Source organism: Alligator sinensis, unplaced genomic scaffold (genome assembly GCF_000455745.1).
Source record: "Alligator sinensis unplaced genomic scaffold, ASM45574v1 scaffold78_1, whole genome shotgun sequence".
Taxonomy (NCBI): Eukaryota; Metazoa; Chordata; order Crocodylia; family Alligatoridae; genus Alligator; species Alligator sinensis.
Window position 1 is genome coordinate 1,221,986 of NW_005842171.1, and position 15,762 is coordinate 1,237,747.

General features: G+C 44.2%; 1 protein-coding gene across 6 annotated transcripts in view; it reads left to right on the top strand.

The window, feature by feature from the left end:
• The window catches only part of PRKCD (protein kinase C delta), a 174,993-nt gene that overhangs the window by 140,756 nt on the left and 18,475 nt on the right, over nt 1-15,762 (top strand). For all 6 annotated transcript variants that reach the window (XM_006025872.3, XM_025206767.1, XM_006025871.3 and 3 more), the window contains 6 exons: nt 10,351-10,507; nt 11,642-11,673; nt 12,220-12,305; nt 12,909-13,038; nt 13,374-13,474; nt 15,309-15,405. In XM_006025872.3, coding sequence (XP_006025934.1) covers nt 10,351-10,507; nt 11,642-11,673; nt 12,220-12,305; nt 12,909-13,038; nt 13,374-13,474; nt 15,309-15,405 — 603 coding nt within the window. The remainder of the gene's footprint in view (nt 1-10,350; nt 10,508-11,641; nt 11,674-12,219; nt 12,306-12,908; nt 13,039-13,373; nt 13,475-15,308; nt 15,406-15,762) is intronic.

Genomic DNA, 15,762 nt, shown 5'->3' on the forward strand with positions numbered 1-15,762 from the left:
TGCACACAAGTAAACACCAACCAAGTAAAATTAAATGATAAATGTTCTGAATTGGAAGCATGGAATCAGACCCATATTGTGCAATGTACTGATTGCAAATGCAAAATCTACACTAAAACTGTTCAAGTGAACATATTAAACTATGATTATGCTTTTGACTTAACACCCCAAGATGAAGCAACCCAGTATTATGAAATAGCAGAAATGGGATATGATATTCCTCAACTCCAGCCCTGTAAGCAAGAGGGTCAGTTCTGGAGAGATACAGGGGAAATAATGGAAATAAAATATAATATCCCTCAAAACTCACCCTGTGAGCCTGGAGCTCAGTTATGGAGAGACACATTTGCAAGGAAATGTGTGTGCATAATAGAGCCAAAAATTAATAATCTACACTCCAGTATGGAGGTAGTACTTTGGTCCAAAACAGGTATCCCGTGGATCGCTGCAGATCATTGGAGCACGACTGAGGAGAATAAGGTGCATTCCCAACTATCTGCGTGGGACATTGACTTGCAGGAATTAAATTTGACTCATATATCGTTTAACTTGGAAACTGGACAATTAGTGATGTTGTCAAAGGACTATGGAGAACACATTACTTACCTGAAATTACTTAACGCCAGCAAGATCCTCAATGCACCATCAGCTTCGGTGTTAGAAGGACTAGCCACGATTGGAAATGCAGTGGGGAATGGTGTTAAATCTACTATACATGAAATAGGATCGATAGGACAACAACTATGGAACACTATAAAGACTGTATTTTCGGGAAAATGGGTGATATATGTTATAATAAGCATCATAGGATTGTTTGGGTTAATCATTTTGGGAAAATTAATTTTGTGTATGTTGTCATGGAATCATCATAATAAGTTTGTAAGGCTTAGTAATGAAATATAATTGTATTCAAACTGCCTAATGGGCACGGGGGGATGTCATATTGAATGAAATAGTTTGAATGTTTGTAAAGGTTGCCCATTAGCCAGTTTCAGGAAGAAGATAGGATTTATCTCCTTATCTAGCTCATTGTTTTTGGGACTACGTGCAAAAGGTCCTGACTTCGCTTAAAGTCTTAATTTAAATTGTATCTTTAGAAGTTTTTTACAAAGAAAGCAAATGTCCTAAATTCCGAGACATCAAAGCCTAAGGCCTTTTAACCAAATTGCTAAGAAAAAGGTATTTGCAGTGATATGGAAGTCCCCCCAAGAGTAATTTAAAATGCTCAACAAAGGTAATTTCAAAAAAATCTGTTGAGTAATGTCTCTAGTGGGTTATGGAATAGAGAAAATCCCACACAATTTACTGATTCGTTTTGATGCACTGGCTGGGGGGGTAGTTAGCTGATTGCACGATTTCACAATGATTACACACTTAATTTATACAACACAATTTTATTTTAAAACTCTTTGCTACGTATATAACACTGCTTAGCTTTAAGAAACACCACAAACATTAAAAACACAATAATTACATATATCAGAAACAATGCTCCGAATGCACTTCCTTCCCAAACAATGCTATAAGAATTAGTGTTACAAAAACAACTACAATTACAACTAAAAGTTAAATTTGAATCAATACTGTTATTTTTCATAATATACTTACAATCCTAGAATTCCGAGAAGCCAAATACCAAAATATGGTTTCATTCCTCAGTAGTACGATTTAATGGGTTGGCCTCAGTAGTACGGTTCAATAGGCTGGCCTCAGCAATACGATTCAATGAGCTGGGCTCACCAGTGATAGGACTACGTCCCCTTCCTTCAGTCCCTTTCGGGCGCTCCGCGGCTTCAGCGTGAACTAAGAGATTCGTGTTCACGGAGAGGCTTGATTAGGTGATCAATCTAATCCGAGTTTACACTTGCGATTCTTCCTTCGTTGTTCTGCAAGTGAAGTCACCTCCAAATTGGGACAGTAAGTTACAGGTTTTTATTGAGTGAGCTGCCGTCATTGGGCTCCTCCTACTCAATTTATCATACCTCCCAAATTTGGGCTCGGATCTTACTCAACAGAAATTACCTTTGTTGAGCATTTTTAAATTATTCTTGGGGAGACTTCCATATCACTGTAAATACTCTTTTCTTTTTACCAGTCTGGTTAAAAGGCCCCAGGCTTTGATGTCTCGGAATTTAGGACATTTACTTTCTTTGTAAAAAACTTCTAAAGGTACAATTTAGATTAAGGTTTTAGGCGAAGTCAGGACATTTTGCACGTAGCTCCGAAACAATGAGCTAGATAAGGAGATAGATCCTATCTTCTTCCTGAAACTGGCTAATGGGCAATCTTTACAAACATTCAAACTATTTCATTCCATATGACTCACATGAGGACCCACCCAAAGAGGCCACCTGCCCTAGCTTTTTCCCCTTAGACATTTGGGGGTAGATTCGGAGACAATGGTCTTGATGGGAAAAGGTGTGCAAGAGGGATTGTTCTGGTAAGTTGTAGTTGTATTATTTCAATTTCTGAGTAAATATATTTTAGATTTTTAACAGCATGCATTATTAATTATTAATACTTTTAAATTCTGTGAATTACCTTCAAGCACAAATAGGTGCTGAGATGGAAATAAAATATATGCATATACCAATACAAGACCTCTGGAATATTTGTAGTGTGAGTTCCCAGGTTAATTCTGTGATCTGTCTCAAAGAATAAATGACAAGAGGAGCTGATAGGATCTTAAAAAGAACTGGTAAGAAAAACAGTCAGATTTTAAGAAGGAAAATGGGAGTATTTTAACTATAAGGAGACTGATAAATAATACTTGAATTTTTAATAGTCATGGTAACAGGTTTAGAAATGCTACAGTTAATGCTGTGTTCTGGGTATAAACTGATATGCAGCTAGGCAGCAGCTACATTTGTAATTCTTGACTCTGCATATGGTACATAACCATTTTTGATTGTGTATGTGTGTTTTTATGTTGGCACGTGCTAAGCATAAACATTTGGTCTGGAAAAAATCTAGCATTTCCGAGGCTAACATGTTGGGAAGGAGGCAAACTGCTCCTTTGTGCTACCTCAGTCTATGACAGGGGCAGGCAGTCATTTCACCTGGAGGGCCACTTAACAAGTTTTGGTGAGCTGTCGAGAGCCGCATGGGTAGCCCCACCCCTTGACAGTTGCCCTGCCCCCTTGTCACCATCTTGGGACTGAAAATCCCACCCCTAACCCCTGACCTTTGCCACCAGAAGTCCCTTTCCTTGCCCCCTAGAAATACTCCTTTTGGGAGAGGGGGTTGCCATCTTAGAACCAGAAAAAAACCAAATCATACACTAAAAGTCAAACACCTACTATAACATATTTTAATTTTATTACAAAAATATTTTTGTTATGATTGTATTTCCATACTTTAGTCAAAATTTGTGTTTGTATTGTGTATATAGAGGTGATTGCATAATAACTCAAAAAAATTCTTAGTTTTGTATATTTTGTGGGGGTGTATGTCTGTGTGTGTGGTGGGCTGTGGGTGCATGTGTGTGTGGAGTGTAGGGGTGTGGCTGTGTGTGCGCATGCTGGGGTGTGGGAGGTGTTTGTGAGGGGGTGTGGCTGTGTGTGGGTGGGCATAGGGTATGTGGGGGGTTGTGCATATGTGGGGGGGTTGTGAGGGCAGGGTGTGGGTGTCTTAGATGTGAGAGAAGGTGGGGGGTGTGGGGACCCCCAAATCCCCCATGGTGCAACAGCAGACAGGAGTGCTCAGGGCACTTGTGCCCAGTGCAAGTGCCCGGCGGGGCATGCCTCTGGCCATCGCTGCACATTGTGGTGAGGGGTGCAGCCCCTGCCAGGCAGTCTATAGCCTGCGTTTCCCACACTTGCAGGGCATGGAAGCCAGCTGCTTTCCCCATATCCCAGGGGAAAGTGCCTTGGGCTTCCCTTTCCTGCCTCACAGCTCCAGCGGGGAAGGCAGCTGGCTCCAGCGCCTGGAGCTTCCCTCCTGTGCCTGGAGAGTGCAAGAGCTGCACGTACACACAGGGAGCACTGGCAATACAGATAGCCTGGCAGAGGCTACGCCCCTTGCTGGGATGTGCAGCACTGGCTGGAGCCACGCCCCGCTGGCCGCCTGCGCCGGGCAGAGATATCCTGAGCACCCCCACCTGCTGCTGCTGCTGCCACTGCCTGCCGGGGATGCACACCACGGGGAAAGTGTGGGGGGCCCTCATACCTACACAGAGCATGCTGGCCACCCGAGCTCTGGGCTGCCACCGCCCCCCTAGGCGCGGGCTCCTCACTGGCGCAAGCCCCACCCCTATGCTCTGCACCCACGCCCAGCTGCAGCTCCACTCCCACCGCTTCCCTATCTGCTGCCCAGAGCCAGCAGGAGACAGGGGAATTGGAGCAGGTCCCAGGGGGCTGCATTAGTGGCAGCGGCAGCCCTGCCTGGAAGCTGTATGCTGGCCAGGCCAGGCCCTTCAACCCACAAGAGTGAGAGTGATGTGCAATAAAGTATGTTGGGGGGAGGGGGTGTACATATAGGTGCCTTTCTCCCACCCCCAAGAGTGGAAGGGCTGAGTGGAGCATACCTGGTGGTGGGTGCCACGAGCTGGATGAAACTGTGGTCCATATGTTGCCCACCCCTGGTCTGTGGGGAACTCATGGGGCATGGAAAAACAGACATTTGTTGTAGCTTCAAAAATGGGAGGAGAAACTGCTGCTCAAGAGCACACAGCAGCTGTAGCTGCTAAATCTGCATGAGCCAGTAGTAATGCAAGTGACCTAAATTGCCCCAGCTTAGACTCTAGATCAACGATGGGCAAAATGCAGCCCGTAAGCTGGATCTGGCCCACCAGGCCCTTCTGTCCAGTCCATGGGGCCCCTCCATAAAACAATTATTACCAGTCCGCAGCTGCCCCTCTGAAAGCCAGTGGGAGGCAGGCTCTCAGAGGTTGTGCGCCATCAAACCAGGCAGGCTCTGTGGGATTCCTGGTACTTCAGTTGGGAGCCCCACATAGAAGCACTGAGCATGATGGCGTGCAACTGGACAGCTGGTGAGTGGGCAGGGGAGCTCCTGCCTGCAGGAGTCGGTGGTGAATATGGGTTTTGTGGGTAGGTGGGTATGAGGTTTGTGGGTGGGTCCCCTCCCCCATGGCTTATAGTCCCTGTTGCTGGTGGCAGCAGTAGTAGGCCCTTGGAGTGCTAATGGCCCACAGCAGGCAGAGCCCCCGGCAGCGCACGGCTCCTGTTGAATCCTGGTAGCTGCGTATGTTGGCACAGAGCCCACCTGGCCCAGCCCACTGGTGCGCACCTTTGGGCCAGACTGGGCTGGCTTCATTCAGCACATGGACTCCCAGAACTGCAAGCAGGATCTCCGCGCCATTGAGCCAGGCTGGACCAACTCCATGCCTCCACATGGGGCTTTCAGCACTCCAGTGGGGAGCCACACATGGCAACAAGGAGCCCACCTGGCCCAATTGCATGCAGACCAGGAGCCCTAGGGAGTCACATGCCCTCAGGCCAGGTGGGCTCCATAACTTCATGTGCAGCTGCCTGCTTGAGTGCTAGAAGCCCCACATGGAGGCACAGAGCTGACCCAACCCGATGACGCACAGCTCCAGCTGAATCCTGGGAGCTGTACATGGTGACACAGAGCCAGCCCTACACTCCTTCAAAAAGCCCTGCATGGACACCCCCCCCAACAAAGCCCACACACACAAGCACATACCACATCCCTCATACAAACACCCCCAACCCCCACACGCACAATATACAAGAATAAGACTTTATTTTGGGCTATTATGCAATCACCTCTATATACACTGTGCAAACACATATAATCAAAACAAAAATATTTTAAAAATAAAATGAAAATATGTTATAGTAGATGTTTAATTTTTAGGATCTGATTTTTTTTCCGGGTTCCAAGATGTCAAACCCCACCCCCACAAAGGAGTACTTCCAGGAGCAAGAAGGGAGGGGAAGATGGGGGAGGAGGGCACAGGACTTCCAGTGGCAGAAGTCAGGGTTTAGGGGCAGGACTTCTGGTTCCAAGATGATGATCAGGAGGTGGGGCACCTGTCAAGGGGTGGGGCTACCCTTGTGACTCTTGACAGCTCATCAAAAGTCATTAAGCAGCCCTCCAGCTGAAATAATTGCCCACCCCTGCTCTAGATCAGTGTTTGTCAACTCATGGGTCACGACCCAAAAGCAGTTTGCAAAAATATTTCAAAGGGTTGTGTACTGCGGCTGGGCAGAGCAGTAGTGGAAAGGCACTTGCCCCTTCCAGCAGGGGAAGAGGGAGGGGGAGAGCTGCATGGCTGGACTGGTGGCACCAGGACCAGTGCCAGTGCCCATGCTTGTGCGGGCGGGGCAGCTGGGAGACGCTGCTCGGGGTGCAGGAGGGGCCATGACCAGGCTGCCTGGTGTGGCACGGCACTTCCAGCCCAAGCCAGGGGTGGTGCCACAGGCCTTTCCTCCTCCCTTCTACCTGTGCTGGGATCAGACTTGTTCTGCTACTGCCCACATGAGCCGGAGCCACCGCAGCCACAGCTCTCCGGCCTGAGCAGGACGGGGGCAGCTGGGAGCCCCTCTGGCAGGACTGGTGGGGCCAGGGGGCTGCGGGTCAGGAGTGAGGGACACCAGCGTGGCCCAGGGGGCAGGGGACTGGGGGTCAGGCATTGGCAGGCCCGGGGGGTGTGGTTTGGGACAGGCCATAAGTCTTTGCAAATGGGTCCCAGTAGGAAAAAGGTTGGGAACCACTGCTCCAGATGATGCATGGATAACGTTGGAGCATGTTTTCTACATGTGTATCACTGCAGGCTGTTGCCACAGGGAACTGGTATAGCAGAATAGCTGCATGGTCCTGAGGAGCAGCTCCCCCTCCTCTTTTGAAGCTGCTGCAAATATGTTTATTCATACCCTTACTTCCTAAATCTGATCCTTCCAACCAGTTTTTTCTGTCTGGATTGTGACTTGCATGCAGGGGGTTGAACTAGATGACCTCTGGAGGTTCCTTTCAGCCTTACTTTAAAATATCTATGATTTTGTCCCCACTTGAGCTTCTGACTCGCTCAACTCCTTGAAGTGTGGTTTTGTGGCATTTACATTAGAATGTTGAAATGTGCTGCACTTAAAATCTTATTCTGATTTACTGCATACCATTTTAAGGCAGTCTTAGCATCTAGGATACACTTGAGCAACAGCTACTGTTGAAACTTACCTTTGTACCTAAAGCATGACACAAAGAAAATGTCCCTGCCACAACAGTGTGATGTTCTGGGCAGTTTGGGCCAATGCTGTTTGCTTGTCTTTTAACCAGGAAGTCAGCTACAGAAGTTGATCTTTCTTAAATATAGATTTTGACATTGTTGCTGTGCTTGCAGATTCTTCAAATAACATTAAGGAGGAGAGTCATGACTTTTACGAGCCATGAATTATGCAGGCAGCACACTGTCCTTGCAATATATAACCTATAAAACATAGAAACCTCAAGCTTTTGGTTATTGGATTGGCATCAGCCAATATGGTTGGTTAATCATCGGCTATCGGTATTGACCAAGAAAATCTTTATCGCTGTGCCCCTACAACATTTCCAACTTAAGTAAGTAATTCATGCAGTGGTCTACTATTACCCCCAGGTCTCTTTCATTCATAGTGCTGGTCAGGTTGGTGTTGCCAGGCAGGTAAGTGTGGAGGGGATTGTTCATCCCCAGGTGGAGCACTTTACATTTCTCAATATTGAACTTCATCTGGTTCTGACTCGCCCAACTTGCCAGCCTGTCTAGATCTGCCTGTATTTATGTATCTTCAAGCATGACCATGCTTCCCCATAACTTGGTGTCATCTGTGAACTTAGCCAGTGAGCTCTTCACCGCCTCATCCAAATCATTGATGAAGATGTTGAAAAGTACAAGACCAAGCACTGACCCCTGCGGGACATCACTGCCCACTTCTCACCAAAATGACACAGATCCATTCATTAGGACTATCTTGGTTGTACCCTGCAGCTCTGCCCACCTAACCATCTCACAGTTAAGCCACTCATCTTCCAATTTTCTCACAAGAACATCATGGGATACCAGATCAAAGGCTTTTTTAAAGTCAAGGTATACAATATCTACCAGCAAAAGACGTCCATTCCCACGCAGAGAAAGGGCAGCAGAAGGGATGGGAAACCCTCCTGGCTAAACAGGAAAATCACGGTCCTCCTTAGAAAGAAGAAAGAGGCGTACAAACAATGGAAGCTGGGGACAGGCCCCAAGGAGGCCTATACAACAATGGCCCACACTTGGAGGGAACAAATTAGAAAGGCTAAGGCGGCAACTGAACTTAGATTAGCAACAGGAATCAAGGACAACAAAAAGTCCTTTAGGTGCATAGGGAACAAGAGGAAGGCAAATGCGAGTGTGGGGCCATTGCTCAACAATTCAGGACAGCTGGTTACTGACACTCAGGAGAAAACTGAACTGCTGAATGACTACTTTGCCTGGGTGTTTCACCAGGCCACAGGGAAAATCATGCCAGATGGGGTATAGAATAAGCAGGGCAGAAATTACTACCTCCCTACTGTTGCCGTAGTACTGGTGTGTGATCAATTAAAAAAATTACACAGATATAAGTCAGCAGGACTGGATGAACTCCATCCGAAGGTGCTGAAGGAGCTATCCGACGTCATCATGGAGCCCCTGGCAATATTGTTACAAAACTCATGGTGCTCTGGAAAGGTCCCTGAGGACTGGAAGAGGCCTAATGTTGTGTGCATCTTCAAGAAGGGGAGGAGGGAGGACTTGCTGGGGTCACCTGACCCCACCTGTCTTTCCTGCCTGGTGCAGGGGGCTGGACTCTATGATCTTCTGAGGTCCCTTCCAGCCTTACAATCTATGAATCTATGAATAAGATCAGGGTAGAGTAGTAGCAGTGGACTATGTACTGTGGTTCTACACTATATTTAAAACATTCAGTGTACTCAGCAGTAGGAAAACTGTTAAGGAAAAAACCCTTATCATATGCAGTGACAGTAATGTAACTTGGGCAAGCAGGGCACCAGTGGCATCCAGGCCCCCACTTACTGGGGATATCATAAAGGCAGCTCCCCTTGGAGTCTGTGCTACTGCAGCAACAGCAACTCCATGCCATGCCTATAGCAGTAGCAGACAGTGCAGGAATTCCACACTGCTTCTGTAGTAGCAGCAGTCCCTCGGGCAGGTAACATAAACCACTCTGCCTGCTCCCCCCTCAATTCCTATCAGGGTTTTGCCCAAGTCTCAGCCCTCCCCCACCCCCACCTCCCAGCAGGGTTATGCCTAGGGCACAAAACCTCCTAGTTAGTCCTCTGTGCAGTGAAACTATTTCTTTAACAACTACTTTTACTACTGTATACAGGTTTAAAATGTGATACAAAAGAGTTTCTATCAGAAAGAGGTGTTATAAGTTAACCATTCCATCCTCCTTTCCATCCTACCCTGCTGTAGGTGTCCAAAGAAGTGCAGATCAAAAGCATAGATTCTTTTGAAGTGTGTGTATATTAGGGCTCTGTGAAGCTTCAGTTGCTGATTCGATCTGGAGGAGATTCGGCCTGATTCAGCGTCCAAATCTCCGAATCTGAATCAACTCAGGAGACCCTTTGATTTCTCCAAATCAAATCGGAATTGGAAGCCTCCAAATTGATTCAGAGAAATTCAACAATTTGGCCATAGACACATCTTTATATGTTTTTTCTATGTACCTCAAGGTACCAGGTACCCCATGAACGCTGAGATGGCAGGGCAGATTGAGTGTCCTATGGGAGTGTGGGGAGTCCCCCACACGCTCAGTGGCAGACCCAGAAGTGGACCAGAAGTACTGGTCCACTAAATGTACTGAGCCCCCTGGCTCAGCGACTGGTGCCTCCTGGGTCTGGGGGGGCACCCGGGGTCCCCCTGTGGCTGATCGCTGAGCCAGGGGGATGTGAGGGGAGGGGGGTCCCCTGCACACTTGGCAGTGGACCAAGAAGTGGACCGGAAGTCCCGCCACGGTCCCATGGGATGCTTCATCCTCCCCACCATCTCAGCATTCACAAGCTGCTCCTGGTACCTCAAGGTACATAGAAAAAACATATAAAGCTGTGTCTGTGGCCAAATCGTTAATTCTCCGAATCAGAATCAAATCTTCAGACTCAGATTCGGCTGAATTGAATCAAGACAGTGATCTGAATCAGCGAATCAAATCACTGTCCCCCGAATCAGGCTGAATCCAAATCGAATAATGCCTGCTTCACACACCCCTAATGTAGATGTGTTTGCATGTGCACAAAACTACAAAATGTTTGCATGAAACTAACCGTATGATTTGGGGAGGGGTAAAATACTTGTTTGCACTACAATTTATTGTAACTTTTTAAAGTTTTTTTTTCTTTTTTTTGTTTTCACCCTAGATTGCAAACAGTCAATAAGTGAAGACGAAGGGACGGTAACTATAAATAGGAGAGGAGCTATCAAACAGGCTAAAATCCACTACATCAAAAATCATGAGTTTATTGCCACCTTTTTTGGACAGCCTACATTTTGCTCTGTCTGTAAAGACTTTGTTTGGTAAGAGAGAAACTGTATTTGTAAGTGCATGTTTATTTTGTCTTTGGAAAACCTATAAAACAATGTCTTTCAGAAGAAATGAGAATTGATTCATTTTGCAACATTTTCCATCCATAGCTGTGGTTCTTTATTGCATGTCTCGTACATGGACCAGATTCAGACATTACACTTTTACCAGTATAACTGATTGGAAACCAGTTTATACCTGTAAAAGAACAGAAGTTTGGCATGCATAGACTGATTTAAAAATGGCAGAACCCGGTCTAAGATTTACTTTCCCCCCACCGAAGGGCGAATGTGTGTTCTCTTTGCCACCCATCTAAATGCTTCGTACAGAAAACCACATAACTTGGATCGATTCTGCCTCAGGTTCATGCAGCATGAACAAAAGTGCTGTCGTATGTAAGGGCACATGTAGGGAGCCTGCTCCAACACGCTGGAAATGCAGAATCATGGGGATGCATGTCGGAGCAGACTTGATTAATCAAGTCTGTTGGAGCATGTAAATTGACTCGCTCTGGCAGCCTTGCATGTCACATGTATCAGTGGTGCAACGCACCTCCATGCGAAGAAAATGGTGGTGGTGTGCTTTGAACTTAAACACATTCAATGTGCTTAAGTTCAAAGCACACTGCCACCATTTTCTCAGCGTGAGGATGCGCTGCACTGCTGATACATGTGATCCACAGGCACTTTTAATTAGCACAGCTCGCTAATTAAAAGCGCCCGGCACCATGTCAGAAACACATGTAAAAATGCCCTAAGATCCCTAGCCATAATTCTGACATAACATGAGGTTGGAATTTAGAATTGGATCCTGATCCACTGAAATAACTGACAGAATTTCCACTGACTTCTGATGGAACAAGAGTTAGCCCTTAATTGGCAAAATCTTCTTCCCGAAGGAGTAAAATTGATCCAACCTTGCTCAGATTTAAGACAGTGTGATAGGAAAGGTTTGAAGATGGTTAGGGAAGAAGCAGCTGGATCCTTTTATGTATATGGTGCATTTCAAATAAGAGAACCTGGACTGAAAATGTATCAGGTTAACTATTTTTTTTAAGCTTGATTGTGTAATATGGGAAAACCACATACAAAATCTTTGTGATTGTTTTTAATGGTTTTGTTTTTCAGGGGACTCAACAAGCAGGGATACAAATGTAGGCGTAAGTTGTTTTCGCACATTTTGTGACAGTGACAACTTTATATACTTAATTGTAAATAAGTAATATTAAACAAATTATATATTGTATAGACATTTATATTGTATAGACATTTATCAGACATGGTGCATAATCAGCTGTTTTAAACAATTGGGATATGAAATATAAAAATATAACCTCCTATACAACACTCTATAGTTAATTGTCAAATAATTAAGTTGAAGTAGAGCTTCATGTACCATCATATATGGTAAAATCCCAGGTGCCAAAATATTTTGTTACCAAAATTAAAAACTAGTAGTGTTGTATTAATTCTATTAGTGGTATCACCTACAGGAGAGAGATTCAGGGTTTTAAAGGCAAGAAATATTTTCCGAAAAAAGAAGTCCATACCACTTCCTTGCTTAGAGTAACTTTACCTGAAGAATATGGATTAATAATTGTAAGAAATGAATGCATATTTCACATTAGAATTGTGTAAAGATGAACAGCTGGCCTTCTCTATCTGTTTACTGACTATATTCTATTTCCTATTCATTTCTCTCAAAGAATGTAATGCTGCTATTCATAAGAAATGTATCGATAAAATCATTGGGAGATGTACCGGTACCGCAGCCAACAGCAGAGACACAATGGTAAGTGATAAAAATCTTGAAAACTCTTCATAAATGTGGAAGAAGTTAGATGAAAACAAAAAGGTCCATTGTGGGGGGTATTTTACTGTAAAACCTTGTATTTTATGTAGATGGAACTTGGATGAAACACTGGAAAAAGAGCAGTTAAAATCCCTTTATACAATGTTTTTTTCAAAGTGAAAGATCTAGTTAAGGCTTTGATGAATTATATAGTAATAGGTTTTAAAATCCAAAATGGCCCAGATTTGTTGACCTTTGGGTTTTTTAGCATGTCCTGCCTGGGCTGGGATGAAAGTTGGGGTGAAATGAAATTCTGGCTCTTCCTGCATGGAACCTGAACTTGTCCTATGGTATTATATCATTCTTTCAGTCAAAATGTTGAGGGTCAGTAGGTGTCTAGTTTGCCCTGGCTAAACACATGTTTCAACCAGACTGAGCATATTAAGTTTCTTCAGTCTGTGCACTTAAATTAGTTTTCATTTTTGGCTTATTTGTGAATGCTTTTTAATTTTGACTTAAATTTCAAAGCCACTCTGTTTTATAGATGAAACAGATCAGCTACCTAATGCTTGACAAGATTTGTGTGTGTAAATATGCCTTCAGTTTCAGAAGGAGCGCTTCAACATTGACATGCCTCATCGATTTAAAGTTAACAACTACATGAGTCCCACCTTTTGTGATCACTGTGGCAGCCTTCTCTGGGGATTAGTTAAACAAGGCCTAAAGTGTGAAGGTATGTTAGGAGCCTCAGTGCTGCTAAGTCTCTGTGACTGGGGAAGGGTAAAAGAATTGCTGGAATGTTTTCCCTAGGAAATGAAGGCATAACTCCAAACCACCAGAGTTTTGCCTCCCAAATCCGGTTGTAATTTGGACAGCTTTAATTTGCATTGTAATTTTATTAAAGATTATTAAATTTTGATTAAGAGTAATATACTCATATCCCAACTCAAGTCTATTTAAGTTTCTGAACAGCCTAAAACTAATGAATAAAATGTTCATTTGTAAGAGTTTTAATGTTGAACAGTGTTTCTTATAAAAATCATATTTGTGAATTTCCTTGCCTTTTAGAATGCTGGATGAATGTGCACCACAAATGTCAAAAGAAGGTAGCAAACCTCTGTGGAATCAACCAGAAACTCTTAGCTGAAGCTTTAAATCAAGTTAGCCAGGTATGTTGTATCGTTCAGCTATAAGTAAGCTCTCAAATGAAGCATGGCTGGTGAGTGTGTTTCCTCTTCTCCCATTTTGGTCACAAAAAAGATTATAGGGCTGGGGCTGGTCAGTGTAAGTAGCGAAGGTCATTCTGAGGCATAAAAGGGGAACTGTCAGGTCAGTGACAGCCTAAAATTGAAGTCTGGTGGAAATCGAAAGAGACCAGAAACATTAAACTGACATTTCCATTAGACACTTCCCGCAGTATTTGCAATCAGAAGTTTCATCAGTCAACATGAGGCTGGGCAGAAGTTTATTTTCATTGGCCAAATAGAGTGAAATGTGAAAATGAGGATACGTGATGAAAAACAAAATAGATTTTTCAAAACTTTGTTGTTAAGAAAGACTGCAACTTTTTCACATTAGAAAACAGAAATTTTCCCCCATAATTTTTAGCTTATGAGAGGCTTTTGTTCTGAAATCATTGTGCCCCGTGTTAATTTGATCTCCTTCCTCTGATGGTCAATTTGGTTATTGTAGTGGCCCTGGATGCTGATTTTCATTAACAGCTGAAGATCCAGGCACCAGTAATAAAATAACAGCAAAGCTGGAAGACACGGAACATGTGCTTAGAGCAGGGACAGGCAATTATTTTGGGCAGAGGGCCGCTTACTGAGTTTTGGCAAACCATCGAGGGCTGCATGACAGGCAGCCAGGGGCAGATAAATATTAATTTTCTAAATTTTTTAGGGGCCCTGTGGGCTGGATAGAATGGCCTGGCAGGCTGAATGTGGCCCACAGGCTGCATTTTTTTGCCCACCCCTGACTTAGTGACATGAACAAACTTGAAGAACTCAGTCTCAGGTTATATTTTCTAAACTTTCAACATAATAGTTATTTTTTAAACATAGTAAAAGACTCTGTAAACATAGTAAGACTAGTAAAACATTTTTTTAATTAAATAAAAAGCTCAAGTTAAAGTAAAATTAAATACTTTGATATTCCAGGGAACTGGAAACACAAAGTTGCTAACATGCTAAATATCAATATCCTTGTATTTTGTGTCTAAAACCACAATAAATCCTGTAATTATTCCTCAAGTAATCTCTCATCCAAATTTTCCTTTTCTTCGCTATCATTAAAGCTGTCTTGTTAATGAAGTTTTGAATCTAGAACTCTTAAGGGGTAGCAGCAGCAGAAATTATAGTGTAGAGCAGACGTGTCAAACGCACCAGATGACTGGCACGGGACCAGTCCATGGACTGAATGACCATTATGGGGCCAGCCCCACAGGGCCCCTGGACCTCACCCTGTCCTGCCTATGCTAGATCTAGCACCCATGGCACTTGCTTTCGCCACTTCAGGACTGTGCTGCACGTGACACCCACTGTGGACAGATTTGGACATAAGCCGCATACAGTACACACTTTGGCTGATCTGGGGCAGACGCCATAGGCAACATGATCTGCTGATCTACTAGATCTGCTGGAGCAGGCACTACATGCAGCGGCACCCTGAGACCCACAGAGCCCTCCCTTCTTCTCCCCACATGCTGCATCCAGCACCTGTTTTGCTGGTCCAGGACATGTGCTACACACAGCACCCAGCTCAGACCAACTGGAGTGGGCACAGCATGCAGCTTGTATCCTGGACCAACCAGAGTGGATGCCACATGTGCTGCAGTCCCAAACTAGCTGGAGTGGGTGCCATTGGCACTGAATCTGACATGTGGCGGGGGTCCCAGACTGGCCCCATGCAAGGCCAGCACTAAAGGTCGTATCTTTGACACCACTGGTGCAGAGCATTCAAGCATTTAAACTCATGTTTTAATTTAGTTTATTTTCTTTACAGAAATCTACTAGAAGATCTGATTCTGGACCTGCAGAAAATGTTGGTATTTACCAGGATTTTGATAAGAAACCCAGAGCTTTGGGTGGAGACACAACAGGTGAGAATAAAGCCCACAATATTTTCCTCTAATTGTTGATAACTATATCAATGAAAATTGTAGTTCAGGTAGTCAATGCAAGTAATTCTCCCTACATGAAAGTGAGAAATTGTATCTGAGTTACTATTGCTGTATGTGGGACACAAAGTTCCATATTTTCTAGCAAAATAGCAATTTTAACATAGAAAGATTTTTATAATCTCCAAACAGCACCCATGACAAGCTTATGCTGTCTCTTTCATGATTATAATTGATGCCCAAGGCCTTTGATACTGTAAGTGCTATAATAGGGAACAACTTACTCTAGGTTAGGTAGTAAAATTCCAACATTATGAACTGTCCTTGAATATTTCAACT